Here is a 19,152-nt window from a genome sequence, read left to right as displayed (position 1 = left end):
ATCCCTATGCCTGTGACAGGCACCAAAGCACAAAGATCTTTGTAGAAGTTCAAATATCAGAGGAATACAAGTTCCTAAAGAAGAGAGATGTGAATATTCACATACCCAGGAAACAGGAAACACTTCTCAAATATGTATAGTATACTGTCTAGCCCGTTCAGCAACATTATTCTAAAGAGCTACTCCTTGCTACCCAATTCCACACTTATGTACATAAAACTAACTGGCTTTCTCACCTCCAACTAGGCCAAAGATTATAAATTAGCAGTTGTGTCAAATGAGATCACAAACATGTTTTACTTGTCTGGAACAAGATCTACCACCACCACTGATTTCAACATCATCATTATTTTATAAATCTTGGGTACTTTCAGGCAGGATATCAATTTTCCTGATTCCCTGTCATCTTAAAATTAGACTACTTAATACACGTTTACAGTCAGATACCAGAACTCCATGGACATTTGAGACCCAGGATAAGCTGGCAAATAGAAAGAAAAGGCATAGAAAAGAAGATGTACCAAGTTATGTAACAAATTATATCTTCTTTACAATACATTGTCCATTCAGAGACTCTTACCCTTTGTACCAAGATCAACCATCAGTTCTCTGTAGATTTTTCTGGCATCATGGTAAAAATTAATGGTTCTCTAGTCTGTTTCCACAATGTTTAAAACATACTTCAATAACTGAGTTCAATTCAATAAAAACTTTACTGAGAGCCTACTTCATGCAAGGCATGGTTCTAGATGCTATATAGAGTACAAAAATTCCTGCCCTCATGGGGCTTCCAAACCTCTGAGGAAAGACGGTAAACAAACAATTCAATGTATCAGGTGGCAGTAACTGCTATGGAGAAGAATAAAGCAAAGGAAAGGGTATAAGAGTCTCAAGGTTTTTGTTGTTATTGTTTGTGTTTTCAATTATACATAGGGTAACATTTGTACAAAAGTGTGAAAGAGGCAGGGGTAGGCCATTCCACACAGAGGAGCCACCAAGTACTTAAACTTGGGGTGGGAGCAGTTCTGAAATACTAGAGGAACAGCAAGGAAGCCAGTGTGATGAGGGCAGAGCAGTTACCAAATACCCAGAAGATGAGGTAGGGCAGTAGTGAGTGTGTGTCTATGTATATATGAGAAAGAGAGAGAGAGAGAAAGAGATAGGGTGGGGGTGGGTGGGTATGACATACAGAATTCTAGGCCATTGTAAAAATTTGCTTTTTGTGCTTTGCAAGGTTTTGAAGACAGTAGTGACATGATCTCAATTACATTTTCCAAAGATCACTCAAGCTGCTATAGAGAAGTACACTGTAGAAAAGACTCTTACACTCTCCTAAAGAATCTGTTACATTACATTCAAGATATTTCTATAACTATGTCCTCTAGCAGAGGACCATGAATTCCATGAAGGGGGCCAAGTCCTACTGTCTTTGCAGCTTTAGCAATCAGAGCAATCATCAGGACACACCACGTAAATTTTTATAACTGTTTAAGTTTCTCCAGCTTTTCCATTATTAAATAAATGACAACAAACTACGTTTACTGTGGAAGAGAAGAAATCAGAACTTTACATAACCTGTAAAAGGATATCTTTAGTGTCTGGCTTCAAAAGTATTAACAGAAGTAAAGATTGTACTAGGTACAAAATATCACTTTGATTCAAATTCAATATCCTTGATAAACTATTCACTATTTTGTCCTTTCATACCTCCAAGGATGTTATGTTGCTCAGATGAACTTCAGTGAAAGAAAAGGGGAGGGTAATGGTCTCCTGGTGCTTCCTAAATGGACTGTCCCTCAATTTTCTTAGATGGCATTTAATTCCACTTGTAAATATCTCCAAGCGTTAAATTTTCTATGACCTAAGTATTTGAACTGTCCACTCCCTGTCTGAGGAATATTTTTTATATCTAAATCTCTGAAACTCACATTAAAAATCTGTTTTCCCTTGCTACTGTTAATGGAATCAGACTAATTTCCATTGTGATGACAAAAATAGTCCTGCTTGATGCAGTGGCATAAACTAGATGATCTGAAGAGTCTATTTGTCCTTGAGATCCTATTATCTTTCCATAAACAGACTCTAACAGTACTAAAACACTGTAAATCTTTGGGGAATAGGGATAGCATCAAATACATTTTGAAACTTATTAAATTCAGTACCATCATCTCCATGAATACTCAATACATGTTGATGATGATCAAGAGGTTTTATCTAAGTTTTTGTTCATTTATTTTAAAGCAATGAATTCTTTACACACTGAACAAATTCCAATACATTTACTTCAAATTGTATAGGACATCACATTAGAAGGAAGATAACTGCTTTAGTTATTACTCATAATAAATATTAATTCTTAAAAATTGATATGCTAAGAAATCCACTATAATTGCTGTAATGGCAAAATGGCAACAAAAATCCTCCTTGCTGGAAGACTATAAAAGGGAGGATTTAGGGCACCTAGGTGGCTCAGTCGGTTAAGTGTCTGACACTTGATTTCAGCTCAGGTCATAATCTCAGGGTCGTCAAGACTGAGACCTGTACTGGGCTCTATACTGGGTATGAAGTCTGCTTAGGAGTCTTTCTTTGCCCCACCCCCACCCAGGACACACTCTTAGAAAAAAAAAAAAAGGAAAGGAATTATTGGCAATGAGTGAGTTTACACAGTACATTTATATTAACAAACATTGCTCAGCATGTGACTATGCACACATAGATTAAGATTTTCTCATTACTATGTTAAGTTTATTATTCACCAGCTTAAATTTGAGTGTGTTAACAATTATAATGATGACAGCGATCTTAGGAGCAGCAACTAAGGTATGTTGGGCACTTACTGCATGCTAGAGACTTGCTAAGGTTTGGCTTAATTCTTGTTAGATAATTTATTAGCCCCATTTTATGACTGAAGAAGCTAAGGCTCTGAGAGGTTAAGTAACTTGCCCCAAAATCAGTCTTCACACTACCCATGGGCTCAAAAACAGGCTTATCAAATTCTTACAGTGCCTGCTCTCAATGCCATACTCCACTGAATGAGCCTCCCATTAGAAGAAGCGAGAGAAATAGAACAATTCATTAGATGACATGATTTCCTCATTCCACTGGTTAAGACATCGACCAGGTTCACCAATGCACAATCACAGAGCCACAGAATGACAGCTCCTTAGAGAGCCATTTCAGTTATCTAGGTAACAAACCACTGCAAAACTTAGCAGCCTAAAACAACAATCCTTTCATTATCACACACTACTTCTGTGGGTCAGCAATTCAAGAAAGAGCTTGGCAGGGTGGGGCTCTGGCCCCAGGTTTCCCTAATGTGGCTGTGATCAAAAAGTGATTAGAGCTGGCATAGCAATGGGTTGGCCTGGACCTCTTTCTCTTCACAGTCTTGGGAACCTTTCCACATATTTCATCCATCAGTACTAGTTCTTTCTTACAAAGCATAACAAACAAATCTGTTCTTTTTTTTTAAGGAAGATTGGTAAAACCATCTGGACATTCAAAGTCAGGATTTCTCTTTAGGCAAGGCAGGGTTTGTTTTTTTTTTTCTTCTTCTCTTTATTGTATTATTTTAGTCACCATACAATACATCATTAGGTTTTGATGCAGTGTTCCCAGATTCACTGTTTGTGTACAACACCCAGTGAATTGCCAATTTGCTAGTTCCTGTATATAACCTGCACCTCCAGATACTTTCGTTCCCAATGCCCATCTCTGAACACACTCTTAAAATATGGCACCCAGGCCTCAAAGAATAGTTCAAATACAGTCACCAGTGCAGAAAATGAGCAAAACACCTGTTGCCTTCAGCATGCAGGCACAAGCGTTCTGATACATCACAGGCCTGTATGTAGGATAGCTGCCATACTTACATACTCTGGCTTATGTAAAGCTGAGGTCAGGTTACAAATCCTTGCCTCTAAGTTAATTCTCATCTAACTGCTATCAAATGAGATCTTTCCAGGATTAAATGAGACTTCACACATCTTCATAAAATTTCTTCTATTTTGTTTTGGTTAAATAAAGTGTTTTCCAGCTTAGGGAGATTATTTTGAATCTTGATCCTGTTATCAGTGGTCAAAATGATGATGAGAATTATGGGAGTCATCAGAGCTGGCAAAAAACCCCCAAACTTTAGACCTAATTAAATATATTATTTGGCTTGTTTGTGGGCTTAGTTTAAATTTATCTCTAACTAAATGGTTCTTCATTAGAAGACTGCTTTAGCAAATACTAGGCTGGGAAAGCTGCGCAGCTTTTGAATCCTGATGCCCAGATCTGGGGTAAGAAGAGGGAGGCAGAGTGACAGAGGCTGTAGGAAGTGGGGGGAGGTTTAAATTTAAGAGTTCACATCTGGTAAACCATTTACAAAACTCAACCTAATTCATGAATATAGGTTATTAACATGAACATTTGGAACGAAGGAGGAGTACCTTTGATTCAAGGACATTTCAAGCAAAAATTTTTAAAAAGACTGTTCTTTTCCCAATGATCTTCCCTTATGAGGTAATAAGGGCAATTTAGATTTTAATAGTTATATAATACTTCACTGTACTAATAAAACCATATTTTATGTAATGATATTCTATTTGGCATTTCAGAAAATACATTTAGATTCTATAGAGTGTATATTTTTTATATCATTAATAAAGTTATAACTTTAAAAACAAAAAAAAAAAATAAGGGCAGTTTATAGAGCTAAAACAATGGTCAAAATATCCCATGAACTCAACTAGCCAAAAGAGAAGGGTCTGCTTGGAAGTGTTGGTTCAGATTTGACAATCAGTCAGAAATGGAAAAGAAGGGAGATTCATGATAACTGACAAGAAAGGAACATAAATCATGCTTTGGTTCAAAAAGCAAAAGCCCTCAGGTTATTCAAGCAAAGTAATCATTAACTGGGGTATCCTGGGAGCATATAAGAAATACAAGGTTTCTAATTCAATCATGTTATAGAGGTGAAGAAATTGACAATTATTTTGCCAAGAGCCTATGTCAGAAACCTGCTGTTGAGAGAAACAAAGTAGGAATGCTGGTAACACAGTCTCAATCCTTGATATGGTTTAGGAGTATTTTCTCTAGTGATAAGGCTGAATCAGGAAACAAGCTGGATAGAGGAAGGAAACCGCAAAAGTCGGGGGAGGGAAAAAAATGAAAGAAGAAAAAAAAAAGGAGTATCAGGAAGTTCAACAAGATAGGAACTAATGGAATTTGTTTTTCAGTGTCTCCAATTCCAACTTGCACACCAAGTGAGAAAAGATACACACACATACACTCTCATATCTATAACTCCTGGCAGGCACTGGCCAGCACAAGTACCTGCTGCAGGTCTCAGGGGCCCTAGTAATTTCAGTTCAATATGTTCGATCATTTCTTTGTCTCCACAGAAAGTGCATACATCTCCAATTTAGGTGAACTCCAATCCAGAGTTATTGTCTTCTTAGTACAAAGATGATGGGGAAAGGAAATGAAGGACTTGGAAATTAAAAATGCACAACCAACCATTCCTACACAGAGCAGTGTGTTAAAAGTTTTCTGAGTAATTGGTAGTTTGTGATGATCTTTCACTATTTAAGCAAGTAGTTCTGAATAGCCAGATTCAGATAGGGCACCAGTGCCTCTAGATAGTTTCTGTGGCTGGAGAAAATACTGAGCACCAAGAAAGTCAGAGAATAGTTCCTAGAGACAGGAAGGCTCTGTTCCTCTACACAATACAAAGTTCACTCCTACTACCCTCATAAAGAAAAATTTCCATTTTAAGTGATTTTTTAAAGGAAGAGGTTTATTTTTATTTTTATTAATATTTTTTAAGATTTTATTTATTTATTTCACAGAGAGACAGCTAGAAAGGGAACACAAGTAGGGGGAATGGGAGAGGGAGAAGCAGGCTCCTCCGCTGAGCAGGGAGCCTAAAATGGGGCTCCATCCCAGGACTCTGGGATCATGACCTGAGCAGAAGGCAGAAGCTTAATGACTAGGCCATCCAGGTGACCCTTATTTTTTTATATTCATATTTATATTTATATTTTTGTTTTTTTATTTACTTAGCACAGTCCTAGATTTTAATGATTATTTTCAGATCAAGAACTCTCTGGAAAATCTGATACAAGTGTTGGACTTATATATCCATACCTACATGTACATATACCCACAAATTCTGCATGTAATTTAGAGGAGTTTACCAACCCACTATAATGAATGTACCCTGACATACTGTCCAAGGAGCTCTTCTATACTGACACATGATAATTATATCACTTTATACATATACATATACATCACTTTACAGTTTCATATACTTCATATACAGTTTCATATACTTTCATATACTTCTGAAATTTCTAAAGTAAATGACTTAATCATTGTATCTGGACTTGAAAAACATCAAACAATCTGATTTTTATAAGGCATTTTCTAAAGATCTGTAAGATAAAAGACATAAAACCCAGCAGAAGACATACAATCTAGCAGGCATTAAGTGCCCAAGGTAGATCATGGAAACTATGATCAGGCCTTAAAACCTTGGTATTGATCATTACTGATGTGAGCTGACTCAGCATGTAACTATGCGAGATCAAGTGATTCATACATATAATATTCAATTTTGAATTAGACAATTCTGTTGACAGCAACGTCTGCTGAGGTCAGGGATGGTGTAGGGGAGGGGGTGACTATAACTGAGGTAGTATGAGGGAAATGCTTGTGTTGAAGGTACAGTTCTGTAATTAACTAAGATAGTGGTTATAGAATCCACAAATGTCATAAAGTGGCACAGAACTACACACATGGATTGCTACCAGTGTCAAGTTCCTGGCTTTCATCTTGTGTGACAGTTATGTCAGATGTAACTACTGGGATAACTGGGTGAAGGGTACAAGCAACCCCTCTGAACTATCTTTGCAACTTCCTATACATCTGTAATTACTTCAAAATAAAAAGATTTAAAGCAAAAAAAGGTAAAAAAAAATCTGTTATTAAGCAAGGGCTGCAGCTATTGGATATAAATGTATTCAAATTCTTCAAATCATATGAGACTAGAAAATGCACACGTTAACACAGCATCTAAAGAAACTTCAGAAACTCAAGCTAAGTCTTTCTTAATTCAGTTCCAACAGCAAAATAAAATTGTTCCCAAAACTGACCCAGGCATTTGTAATATGCTTCCTGAACCTATCAGAGTTCAGTTCTGCCTGAAGGCAAGGTAGTGATTTTGAAAGCTGAACCACTATTTTCAGCAAAATGAGAATATAAAAGTCAACCAGTTTCCCACAAAGTGATGATAAAATATTAACTACTTATGCCTTTGACAAAATCTCAAAGAAAACTTCTAAGGCATAACTAAGATCATTTAAATGTAGATATTTATTTATTTATTTGCAAGAAAGTTGACCTATGGTACAGGGGAAAGGAAAATGACTCTGGAGTCAGAGGGACCTGGATTTAAATCCCATTTGTGCCACCTTGGACCTTTGTAACAAATCCTGAGCATTGGTTCCCTCACTGCTAAAAAGGTGATAATGCCTCCTTCACAGGACTGTTGGGGACAAATGAAATACTATCCGAAGTGGCCAGCACCGTGTCTGGCACACAGATGCTTTATAAGGTTGTAGTTTCTTTTCTGTCATTACAACAGTCAGGGGTTGTAGAAATTAGTAAGTTCGGCTTTAATTTGAGAGGTAGGATATCACCCAAACTAGATGTGGTCAATGCCCAAGGTTCTTTAAATCTCGATGCAAAGACAAGATCAATATCAGCACCTTATCCAGAGCACCCACAGAGAATTACTATGCTAACATTCAATACTGCCATGATGTCTAAGATTCTTCAGGTACCTGACCTCCAGCAGCACCTTTACCTTGGCAATGCCAAGTACAAATTCAGGCCAGTGTTGCTATGGGGGCCAAGGGAGTAAAAACAAAGTGATACTCCTTCCAACTGCAACCAGGAGCCAAAAGAGGTTGTATTTTCAAACAAATCTGATCAAAGACCTCCTGCCCTTGGCTATAAGGACTGTTGTAACTAACACGATAAGGTTTCATAGCAACAATTTATTCAGGGAAGGTACAGGTATGCCTCAATGAGAGCTAACTCTCTATGTGAAAATCGACACACATCTAAAACAAATTTAAAAGTGACTCTGCTTTACAGGGAGAAGCAAACCAAGAAACAGCCTCTCAACTACAGAGAACAAATTGATGAGCACCAGGACAGGGATGTGGGGGTAGATGGGTGAAACAGGTGATGGGGATCAAGGACTGCCTTTGTGACAAGTACCAGGTATTGTATGGAAGTGTTAAATCACTATATTGTACACCTGAAACTGCTAGTACACTGTATACTAACTGGAATTAAAATAAAAACTAAAAAAAAAGTGACTCTGCTTTACAGTAATTTTTTTTCCTTGGTGTCTTAAAAATGTGATTAGGTTTCAATACCCTCCCATCTTATATATAAGTGTAGCTATGTATTAGATGTAAAATACCACAGAGGCCCTGTTGACTTATGCAGGGCATGCAGCAGTGTGACCAGCAGCATTAGCATCACCTGGGAGCTTCTCAGAAACGCAGACTCTTGGGCCCCACCCCACCCTCAAGAACTGGAATCTGCAGTTTAACAAAATTTCCAGATGATCTGCGTACGTGTTAAGATTTCAGAAGCCCTGTCCTAGGCAGTATTCGTAACCCTAAAGCCAGAAGCTCTCCCAAATGTTACATAACAGGGCTTCCACTAGTGGCTCTCAATCCTCACTCCTAATAGTCACCCAAGTCATCTGGGTAGGCTTTATTTTAAATTAAAAGTATTTTTATTCTTCTCTTTTTAATACCTATTCCTGGACCCTGACTCCAAATTTGGATTTAACTGGGCTGGGCTGGCACCCTGGCATTAGCATTTTTCTTAAAGCTCCTTAAGTGACTGAGTGGAAGTGCTGCTAAGAACCACTGCTACAGACCACGCACTGCACCCTGATATAACACTGCCTCACCAAACAATCAGGATTTCAAATACATCTACAAGAGGAAAACCTTAAGCTAGAGTGAGATTAAGAAGTGCCTGGATATAAATCTTAAACAACAAAACACAGTATTATATTAAGGCTGGTCTTCTCCACACCAACTGCACTGAAATAGACTTTCCCTGGGCTAGTACCAGGGAATTGTTTCCGAAGCTCCTCAAGTACAGGCTCACAGCAACATGGTCATGAATGATTACACCACCAAAAAGCCAACAAGTGCTGGATAGTGTTGAAAAGTTTCATGGCACCTAACATCAGGACTTACTGACAGACATCTGTCAAAGGATTAGAAACCTCTAATCTCCTGAAACAAAAAGCTTTCCTGTGCTTACCACTTAAGTTCTTTTAAAGTTCTACCCAAAGCCCATAAATAATACTTCCTTCCCTCATCTGCTCAACTGTAAAATTTCAAAGAGAGTACTAAAAAAGACCAGGGTCGCAGGCAGTAGGGGCTGGCAGTAGGGAGAAAAAAGAGGGTCAAGTAACCGAAGAATGCAAGGATTTGGAAATGCCAGCACAGTGGGAATGCAAGATTGAGAGAGCTGGAACAGTAAGGTTATCATCAGAAATCAGTGTGGACCATGGGGCTGATGCAAAGGTGCAAGGTGTGGCCAAGGGAGGGGGTAGCTAGGGCAGAGTGGAGGTGATAGAACATCCTTGAGGATACTGAAATTACTGAGGATGATCAAAGGAGAGTGACTCAAGAGAAAGACTCAGGTAAGACAGATGCAAAGTCTTGAGTGAACAAGGCAGAGGGCCTGATCCAATCCAGGTCACGCAGTAACCACTGAAGGGGAGAGGTGTAACCACAAGTAGCGCTGTCTGATGATCCTCAGCTCTTCCAACAGCCTCTCCATGAATGCAGCATCCAGTGTGGCCTGATGTCAGAACAACTCCTCCCTAATGACCCACCTGCTTTTGACATGACTCAGCAGAGACCTACAGACACCACCCCTTGGTGAGCCAATGGGGCCCAGGTCTGCATCCTCAGTCTTTACCACTGAAGGTGCAGGGGCAGAAAAAGTGCTGAAAGATGGAATTTTCTCCCAACCCACAGAGGAAATCATCAAGCACAATCTCTAAATAAGTAGTCTTTGAAAATAATATTAAGTAACAAACAGCTACTGCCCTGGAAAAATTCCCGTAGCTCTGGAGAAATATCAGAAATAAATGACACAAGTGTTTTTTTGTTCTATCGTCCTCAAGAGCCTTGGCTAGGAGCCAATAAAGAAACTATAAGGAGGACACATCGGATTAGTTGAGTAATAGCTATAGCAACCATATTACAGATTTTTGGAGACAATACCAATTTTAAATTTTTATCCCTTTATCTCCAGAAACCCGTATTTCAAAACTTCAGTTTTGACATCCAAGCCCTGAACTGTCTCTTACTTTGGAAATGGCACAAAAAACTTTGTGCTGTATTACACAGTCCAATGACCTAATGAAGACTCTGAATTATGGACTCATTCCATTTAGGGTACAGTTTAGTCATCCTACTCCTATCTAGTTTTGAAACAAACATTGAACAATGGAGGAAATACAAAACCAAATGCCTTACAGATTCTCCATGATGATGCAACTCTCAAAATGCTTTTTAAAGGGAACAGACCAGAATAGCGCTACATACATGATATTGTTCCTCCCCAAGCCATTAGCCCAAACAATTATGCAGTCCAAGCAGAGCAAACAAAACCGATGCAAGCAACTACCCTCTCTTCTGGCATGGGAGAGACATTTTTCCCTTTGAGTATACCAGCAAAGGCATTCCTCCCCGAGTTTATTCCAGTCCTCACACAAGGGAAAAAGCAGGTAACATATATTCTTTCTGAGAATCCTTGTAAAGCATATTATCTCCCAACTATTATTATTAAGAGGATCATATTTAGCCTTTGTATAAAGCCTTTCAAAGTTTTTTTGGTAGGTTTATCTAAAAAGTACTACCAGTATTACATATAAATAGTTCTACACATAGCAAAAAATCAAGCAGTGTTGAAACAGAACATATATCAACTGTATGTGGCTTAATACCTCAGGAGTCTTCTTACTCTGTCTTTTCCCAAAAATGCAGTCAAGATCTGTTTTGCTCCGAGATGATAGATCCTTCCCTAGAAAAACAACATGATGACTTTCAGTAATACCATTCTTTCTAAAATAAGGAGCATGAATATAAACTATGACAATCCTGAAAGCAAAATGGGTTTTGGAAAAGAAACAATTTTGTAAGCTATTGACTTTCTGTCTCCCTTTCACAGACTACAACTCCTTAATTAAACATGAAATTAATTAAAAAATCCCTTATAAATCAAGTGTTTTAGAAGCAGAACCCCTGACATTCTCTTATTTGTAGAAGCAACTGAGAGCACGTAACACGAGTGGGAAATAATTTTAAAGCAAGCTCTTCTACTGGTATGACTTCAAGGTATAATATCTGGGTCTCTGGGTTCCCCATTTATAAAAGAATTATCGTTTATTTTAAGGAGATGTGAGTTACTTAGGATTATGAAATGCAGACAAAAACGCTGCTAGCTACATAGCTTTGAAAACACACATGAATGAGGGCACGCTGTATTTGACACATAGGAGCTCTATAATTAACTGAATGAATGAAAATTTAAGAATATATGCAAATAACTATATTAGGATAAAAGGATTTCAGATTTTTCTCTTTAAAATGTTCTTTACTATTACAGCTCTACCATCTTTAAGTAAAAGGATACATAGTAAGAGCAGGAAATTTAATGGCTTCTGGCAAAGCACTATCCGAAGGATCTACAATTCTTATTAAAAACACTGAACTCTTTCACTTAATTTCAAACCCACAAACCAACTAATTTAAAATTCACTTCTTTGGAATTTCCACTTCTACCAATAATACTCTGTGAGCAGTCAACCAAATCTATTTCCATTTATCAACCACATGGTAAATACATTTTAAAAAGTAACTGCTACATGTAAAGTCTTGAGGCTCTGGGGGAGTGAGGCTCTGGGTCAGACACAGGAATGTGTGTTCTGAGTAGGAAGCCTGAGTTCCAACGTCACAGACTCACTTGTCTTCTTAGTTTCCTGTAGCAAACTGACTTGGCAAAGTAATGGCATGACCCAAAAGGTTCTAGTTCGCTGACTATCACTGGGGCATTCAAATATGATATTGCTCAGTGACTCCATGAAATTAAAAAACAAAACACCCTTAGATTTAATGCAAAATGAGGCGCCATAACCAGCTTCATAGGCAACAGTACTAGATTCAATGGTCCAATCAGTACGACCTGTTCCTATCAGGGATATGGTCTTCTGTGGCTCTGTGCTACTCTTTCCTTTCTCCCTGAGCTAGAAACAAAGCTTTCCTGTTTCTGATTATTAAGCAGACCCAGACAACAGATCCTAAAGGAAACTTCCTCAAGAACAAAATGAAACAAATCTCACATAGGAACTCAGAAAATGAACCTGAAAAGTGGGGAATAAAATTGGTCATGGTGGGGAGAAGTGGGAAAACCCTTAGAAGGTCTAGAGATCTATTCTTAGCTTTGTCATCAGCATAACCCATTTTGCACTGCTGAGCACATTCAGGATGGCAGTTTCTATTTCAGAAAAAAGGAGTTATGCTTAGTTCAAAATATGTATTGGCCATCTTTCCCTAACCTATCTTCTGGAATGGAACAGATACCCTCAAAGAAATGCAAATTAAGATCTTTTACGGCAACTCTATTAAAAGGAATGCTGGAGGGATTTAGGAAGGAAGGGTACATGAAGATCGCAATTCTAGGACAGATGTCAAACTATGAACGTGCAGATTGAAAACAAATCTAAACATTACAGGAAAAACTGCCAAGCTGGTAGAGACAGTAAGCTGTACCAAAGAAGATGCAAGTGTTTCTAAGGTTTTGGTGATAGATTCTTATATCAGAAATTTTTATCCTTTAGCAAAGTTCACTTAAGTAAGTGTAGAAACCAGGATTGTTACAGGCCTTGCTCTGGATTTGATCTGGAAAACAAAACACAGAGAAGAATTAAAAGTCAGAGACCCATGGAAAGGAGCTTAAAGATAGATCAAAATGTGAAGATAGAATTGGACTGAAACAGTTGTTAGTTAATGATCCTGGTTGAATAGTTTATGAATTTTATAAAATCATGGCCACTTTTGAATAAAATATATAAATACTAAAACTGAGTTTGAAAGCTTACTGATTTCAGTTCTAAATTAAGGTCAACTGATAGCAAATCCTGTTGAAAAACTTAGATGTTAGGGAAAATGACAATCAAAAGCTCAAGAGAATAAGAACTTACATTATCAGTCTGGGTTTGGTTCATCTACCTTTCAGTCTTCCATTGGCCATAATACGGCTTCCAGTAGCCAAGCTGATGTAACTATGTCCATAAAAGGATAAGCAGGTACTTTCAGAGAAGAGTTCTTTATGATTTTTTTAGCTGTTTTTCTAACAGTCATGATTATCCAGTCCATCAGAGTGGCAAAGGAAAGGAGGAAGGTTACCACTGTGGCCAGAAGTCCACATGGGAAGCAAATGAAATTACAAAAAATAAGAATTTAAGAAGCACAGAGATCTGGAACTTCTTAATTTAAGGGCAAAAGTCTTATAGAACCCAACAAGTTCTCGGGAAAACACAGTATTATAGCACCATATTAAAACAAAGCCTGAAAAAAAAACCCTAAGCTTTCTACTCGGAGTAAAGGGGTGAGGGCTAGGAAATGCATGGTAGGTGAAATAGGTTTTGTTAAAATTAAAAAAAAACAAAAAACAAAAAAACAAAAAAACCCACTTGAGGTGTATGTAGTTAGCCTCACTTACTTGGAAAATTCATTTGCATATCACCAGTCATGAAGAATACAACACATACTGTACCTTGATTTTTAACAAAAATACATGGGACCAATAATAAGCCAAGAACAGATTATGGTGGTGGCACTGAAAGGGTAATGTCATAGCACCAGGCAAGCTGCAGGGCATAGCATGGGGTTTGAAATAAGTGAGACCCTCACAACCAATAAGACAACCAGAATTTTTTCACAGCCTGCAGTGGTGCTAATTTAGATTTAAATGGCAAAAGAATCCAAAGAGGAAACTTGACACCCATCTCTAGCAGAGTCCCTTGCCATGGGGAGGGGCAGGGTTTGTGGGGGAATGTACTAAGAGTAATACAGTCTGTGCATCCAGCCTAGGGAGCCAGCCACCAGGACATGTGCTGTCCAGGCAGTTTCCTCGTTTAAGAAGCAAATACTGCCAATGGTCTTGGGAGTAAGAAGTCTGAGTAAAATCACTAGGATGAAGCTGCGCAACCACAGTTCATGCTCCCTTATTTCTTCCACCCACCGCCCGCCCAACTGAGGGGAGGAAGAAAGCAATACTCTCCTGATAACTTTGCACTGTGTAGGTGAAAAACTTTAAAAATGTTTTTGTGGAGTTTGATCTTTTCCTCTTCACAGATGCACCTCAACAAACATTTTTTGAATTGCAAGAAACTGCATGGAAGTTAGGCTTTTAAACAAACATGGGTGATACAAACTTTTGAATTAGAAAATAAGTTGTTTCAAATTCAATTCATAAGTTTGGGACTCTAGAAAGGAGTTAAGTATGTATCGCAATGAAAGTGATATAGCCAATATTTAGGCAGTAGCAAATTTTTATAATGCTATTTGCTACCGGAATCTCACACTTTTAAAGTCAAATTTTTGTCCTCACTGTTCCCACCAAGCTATGTAAAATGTCATCTTCCCATGTTTTAGTCTCTGGATCACAGGCAGGAGTTACAGCATGAATCATCCTCATTGAATAAGCAAATTAGTTATGTTCACTAAGATCCTACCGAGAGCTAAAAAGCTTATCAAACATTATGCTGAACCATCAAAAGTTCCATAAAATGGGTCATTTCTGAAAAGTCATAAAATGTAACCTACTTTAGAACTCAATAATGACTTAAAAATCTTTCCTCATGTTTAACAGCGGAAGCGGAGTCTGGAAGGTCAGTGCTAAAGTGATCTGTGCGAGAGGGTAATGCAGCACCCAGGATCCCTGTGATCTGAGATCATCCACCTTAGAGATGACACAGGGTTTATCATTCACATGCAGGGACAACTGCTCTATATGGAAAGACTTCTTTTACTAAATGAAAGACTCTAAGATATGCTTTTCATCGTGGCTTGTTAAGATGGATAGTAAATGATGAGTTTCTTCATTACCTGGATTTCTGCCTCTTTTTCCCACCTTTTCTACTCATTCCCCAATCTGCATTTCCTCTATTTTCCCACTAAATCTCCTCTGCTTCCTTCCTGACAATATATCTTGAACCCTCTTCCCTGTATACCAATGCCCCCTTCTCCCCAAGCAAGGCTAATACTAAGAAATCAGCAAACCTCATTCCAAGAAATTGGAGGCACAACACACCAAGCAGGTTGACAGGATCACCTGGCAGGGGAGTGGCTTAACTAGAAATAGAAAGCAGATACTCCCAGCCATCCATCAGATTAAAGTAGATTACAGAGGTTTATCCCGGCTGCAGCAAACGGTTTAGGTGAAATCATGCGTGTATTTAGGCACTAAAGGAAAACTAGATTTGCTAACTTGAAAGTTTCAAAGGCTGCCCTACCATCTAAATGCTACAGGCCATTTTTAATGTCATCAATTTGTTCAGCATCTTTCTGCTATATCTTTCTTTTCCTTTAGGTTCTAATGAAAAAAGACTGGTTATAAAGTGGCAATTTAGCCTCCCCTCAGAATGACTGAGGAGCCAGCAGGGACTGTCTTCTGTTCTGCAGCAGGTCAGGCGTGGAGACAGATCCTGATTAGAGACCATATAGGAAAACAACAAAGAAGGTTCTAGCTTGAGGAAAGAAGAGGACATAACACGAAGAGCCACAGAAAAACCACACCAGCTGGGAGAAAGAAGCAGGAAGCATCCGTCTCTCCTTGTACACATTCCTGAAGCTATTCGGCTACTGACTCCATTTAGCTCTGCCACAGGCTCCCACTTAAATCAAACCCAGACCTACCTTTCTGGGTGCTACCCCCAAATGAGAACCACCATTAATAGCTAGAGTAGTGGAAATTCTAGCTCCCACTGCTATTCAACTTCTAGGAGTCAGGGAATTCCCAATCATGCCAACTAGACTAAAGCAAAGGGATGTGTGTTTCCCGGCAGGTAGAAAGGTACATCCAATCTCCCATAGGAAGAGCCATCATATGGTAACTAGACTAGCACAACAGGATTACATTCACATTTATACCTTAAGTACAGTACATAATAAATAGGCTTTTGTATCTGGAAAGTGTACTTAATGCACAATACTGTTCTACAGGAAAATAACTTGGGGGAGTTAAAAGGCTAGTTAAATTGTTTCTTACAATACAAGACTGCCACCTCGTGGTTACACGTACAACTGCACTTGCAATTGGCGGCAGTACTGGGAAGGGAGGAGGAGGAGATGTTGGAGGACCTTAGGACTCACTCACTACCCAGTTCTCAAATACATTTTCTAAAGCTACTTTGCAATGACCATGGAATGCCTATGTTAACACTCCATGCAATGCCAGAATGGTTTGGAATAATGTGACTCAGTTTGGGAGTGAGATTTCTCAAAAACAAGAAATGTAACCAAAAATGTTGAGCAACAAATTAAAATTATTTTCTGACCTAACCACATAAAGTCTCTTTTCTCCTTTACACAGATTGACTCCCACTTCCAGCTTTGTCAAAGGACTTGCCCATAGTCTAAAGTCGAATGTGGGGTCCCACCTCAGAGCTAATGAAACTGCATTTTAAACAGATCTCTAGGTGATTCACAATAAATGTTGAAACTTTAGCACTGCTTTAGATCAAACCAGTCAGGCCATCCATACTTGTCCATTTTGTATATGAAACAAGAAATAATGTTGCTGAAAGCTAAAAATCCTTTAAGAAACCTAGTGTGAACATAGAGATTTCAGCAACAAATAAAGAAATGCTTAATTTTACCTTTTGTGAATTTCATATAGTGAACACGGTTTTTGGAGATTTTAGACTTTTCTTCAAGGCTGAAAGTCTTCTTTTCTTTGTTGTCTGAGGAGTCTTAAAAATAGAATGAAAAGCATACATTAAACTCTCTCTCTGAATCCATCCTCATTTATTCTCTTACAAATACAAGGTCTGATTTAAATGAAATCTTTAGGAGCCCTATCATTTATTATTGAACCCAAATCAAATGATTAGAAATATTCTTCTTAAACTGTGTACTATGAATCAGACAAGACCATTCACACAGAATTTGTAAAATCCTCGAGGAAGAGAACCAAAAACTTGTGTTCACACAAAACCTACATATGAATGTAAAAGTAGCCTTATTTATCATAGTAAAATACCGGAAATAACCTGGAATTCCTTCAATGGGTGAATGGCTAAGCAAAGTCTGGTATATCTTTATACTGAAACACTACTCCACAATAAAAAGGAACAACTTGGATGGTCCTCAAAGGGCATTGTACTTAGTGAAAAAGGTCAATCTGCACAAGATATGTTCCAATTATGTAACATTCTCAAAAGTGACAAACTATACAGTTAGAGAAGACATTAATGGTTTCCAGGGGACAGGGATGAAAGGGAAGTGTTGGAAGGGGAGTGTGAGTATGAAGAGGCAGCAAGAGGCAGCTCTTCTGTGGTAATGAAACAATCCTGTATCTTAAGTGTGGTGATGATTACATGATTTTATACATGTGATAAAATCCCACTGAACTACACACACACACACACACACACACACACACAAGAAAGCTAAAAAAAATGGTGAAACGTTAATAAGGTCTGTGGTCTGAATCAACATAATAAGGTCTGTGGTCTGAATCAACAGTCTATGCCAGTGTCCTAGTTTTGATGTTATTTTATAGCTATATTAGATGTCACCACTGGGGAAAAGTGGGTGAATGGTACTCAGGACTCTTTGTAGTACTATTTTTGCAATTTCCTTACATCTATAATTGTTTCAAAATAAAAAGTTCTTTTAAAAGTTCTTTTAAAAAGCCAATAAAGGAAGGTTAAATGATAATCAAAAAACAGAGCAGAAATGATAATCAGGTAGTATGAAGAAGCAGAGCTGGCACTGAGCCATCACCTCAAACACTAGATTTCAGAGGAGACTCACCTTAAGGACAAAAATAACAAAAATAAATAATCGAGGAATAAACTCATGTTTATTCCTTTGATAAAAGAGGAAAATGTGAGCCTTGCCTAAAGTAGTCCCTTGCCTAAAATATCAGAGCAAGTAAATCTGGGGTTAGAGTCATTATAGTCATTATAGGATAGTCACTAGCTGTCCATATTCTTTCACCCTTATCTATGTGTAGAGGTCAGGCAGCAGAATATCATGGAAACAGAATATCATAGGGAGAAAGAGCCTGAATTTTCCTATACTTATGTTATAAAAAACTACAGATATGACGTTAGAGAAGGGAAAGGAAATTTTCACCTTGATACCAGAGCAAAACCAGCACATGTCCAATAAACATGTTTTGTTAGTTAGCTGTAATCCTTTTCATAAATTAGCAATTTTAAAAACAAAGTATGGATTATAAAGTAAGGCTCCAAAGGATATAAAGACAGATGTTCCAAGGTTTCAGACAATCTCTAGCATGAGAGTTAATTATATCATCAACCTGAAAACTTCTCTTCTGCACTTCTCAAGAAGAGCCTGGTTTTTTTTTCAGACATCCCCCAAATAAATTTTTCTCGTCTTTTGGAGGTCAAACACTTCTTAAGGTATATAATATTCTCAGTTTTGATGTTCCAAAACAAATCACTTACAAAGTGCTTAGATAATAGCTATTATCAATTGAACGCTTATTAACAGGAAGCACTGAACTAAGAGCTTTCTATGGAGTCTTGTATTTCATTTTACAATCACCCTACAAAGTAGCTGCCATGATGATTAAACTACTTCACAAATGGACCCTGAAGCACAGAGGGATTAAATAAGGCACATCTAGGAGGTGACTATGAAGGGATCCAAAGCCAGGTGGATATGAGTGATAGTCCACATTCTTACCCACTACTGTGTCCCCAACAGAGCTGCTCTTGCACTTCAGAGGATGTTAAACATCTCCAGGGGAGTTTTCCCATCTGCCGAGGACACAGACTTCCCATAGTATATGGAGCAT

At 38.1% G+C, this 19,152-nt stretch overlaps 1 protein-coding gene across 8 annotated transcripts in view; it reads right to left on the bottom strand.

Moving 5' to 3' along the window:
• PINX1 (PIN2 (TERF1) interacting telomerase inhibitor 1) overlaps positions 1-19,152 on the bottom strand; it is an 89,257-nt gene that overhangs the window by 48,524 nt on the left and 21,581 nt on the right. For all 8 annotated transcript variants that reach the window (XM_080796466.1, XM_080796467.1, XM_080796462.1 and 5 more), the window contains 2 exons: positions 16,982-17,074; positions 11,045-11,121 (listed from right to left, as the gene is read on the bottom strand). In XM_080796466.1, the coding sequence (XP_080652592.1) occupies positions 11,045-11,121; positions 16,982-17,074 (170 nt within the window). The remainder of the gene's footprint in view (positions 1-11,044; positions 11,122-16,981; positions 17,075-19,152) is intronic.

The sequence above is a fragment of the Martes martes genome, assembly GCF_963455335.1.
Source record: "Martes martes genome assembly, chromosome: 2".
NCBI classification, from domain to species: domain Eukaryota; kingdom Metazoa; phylum Chordata; class Mammalia; order Carnivora; family Mustelidae; genus Martes; species Martes martes.
This window is presented reverse-complemented; position numbering and strand designations above follow the sequence as displayed.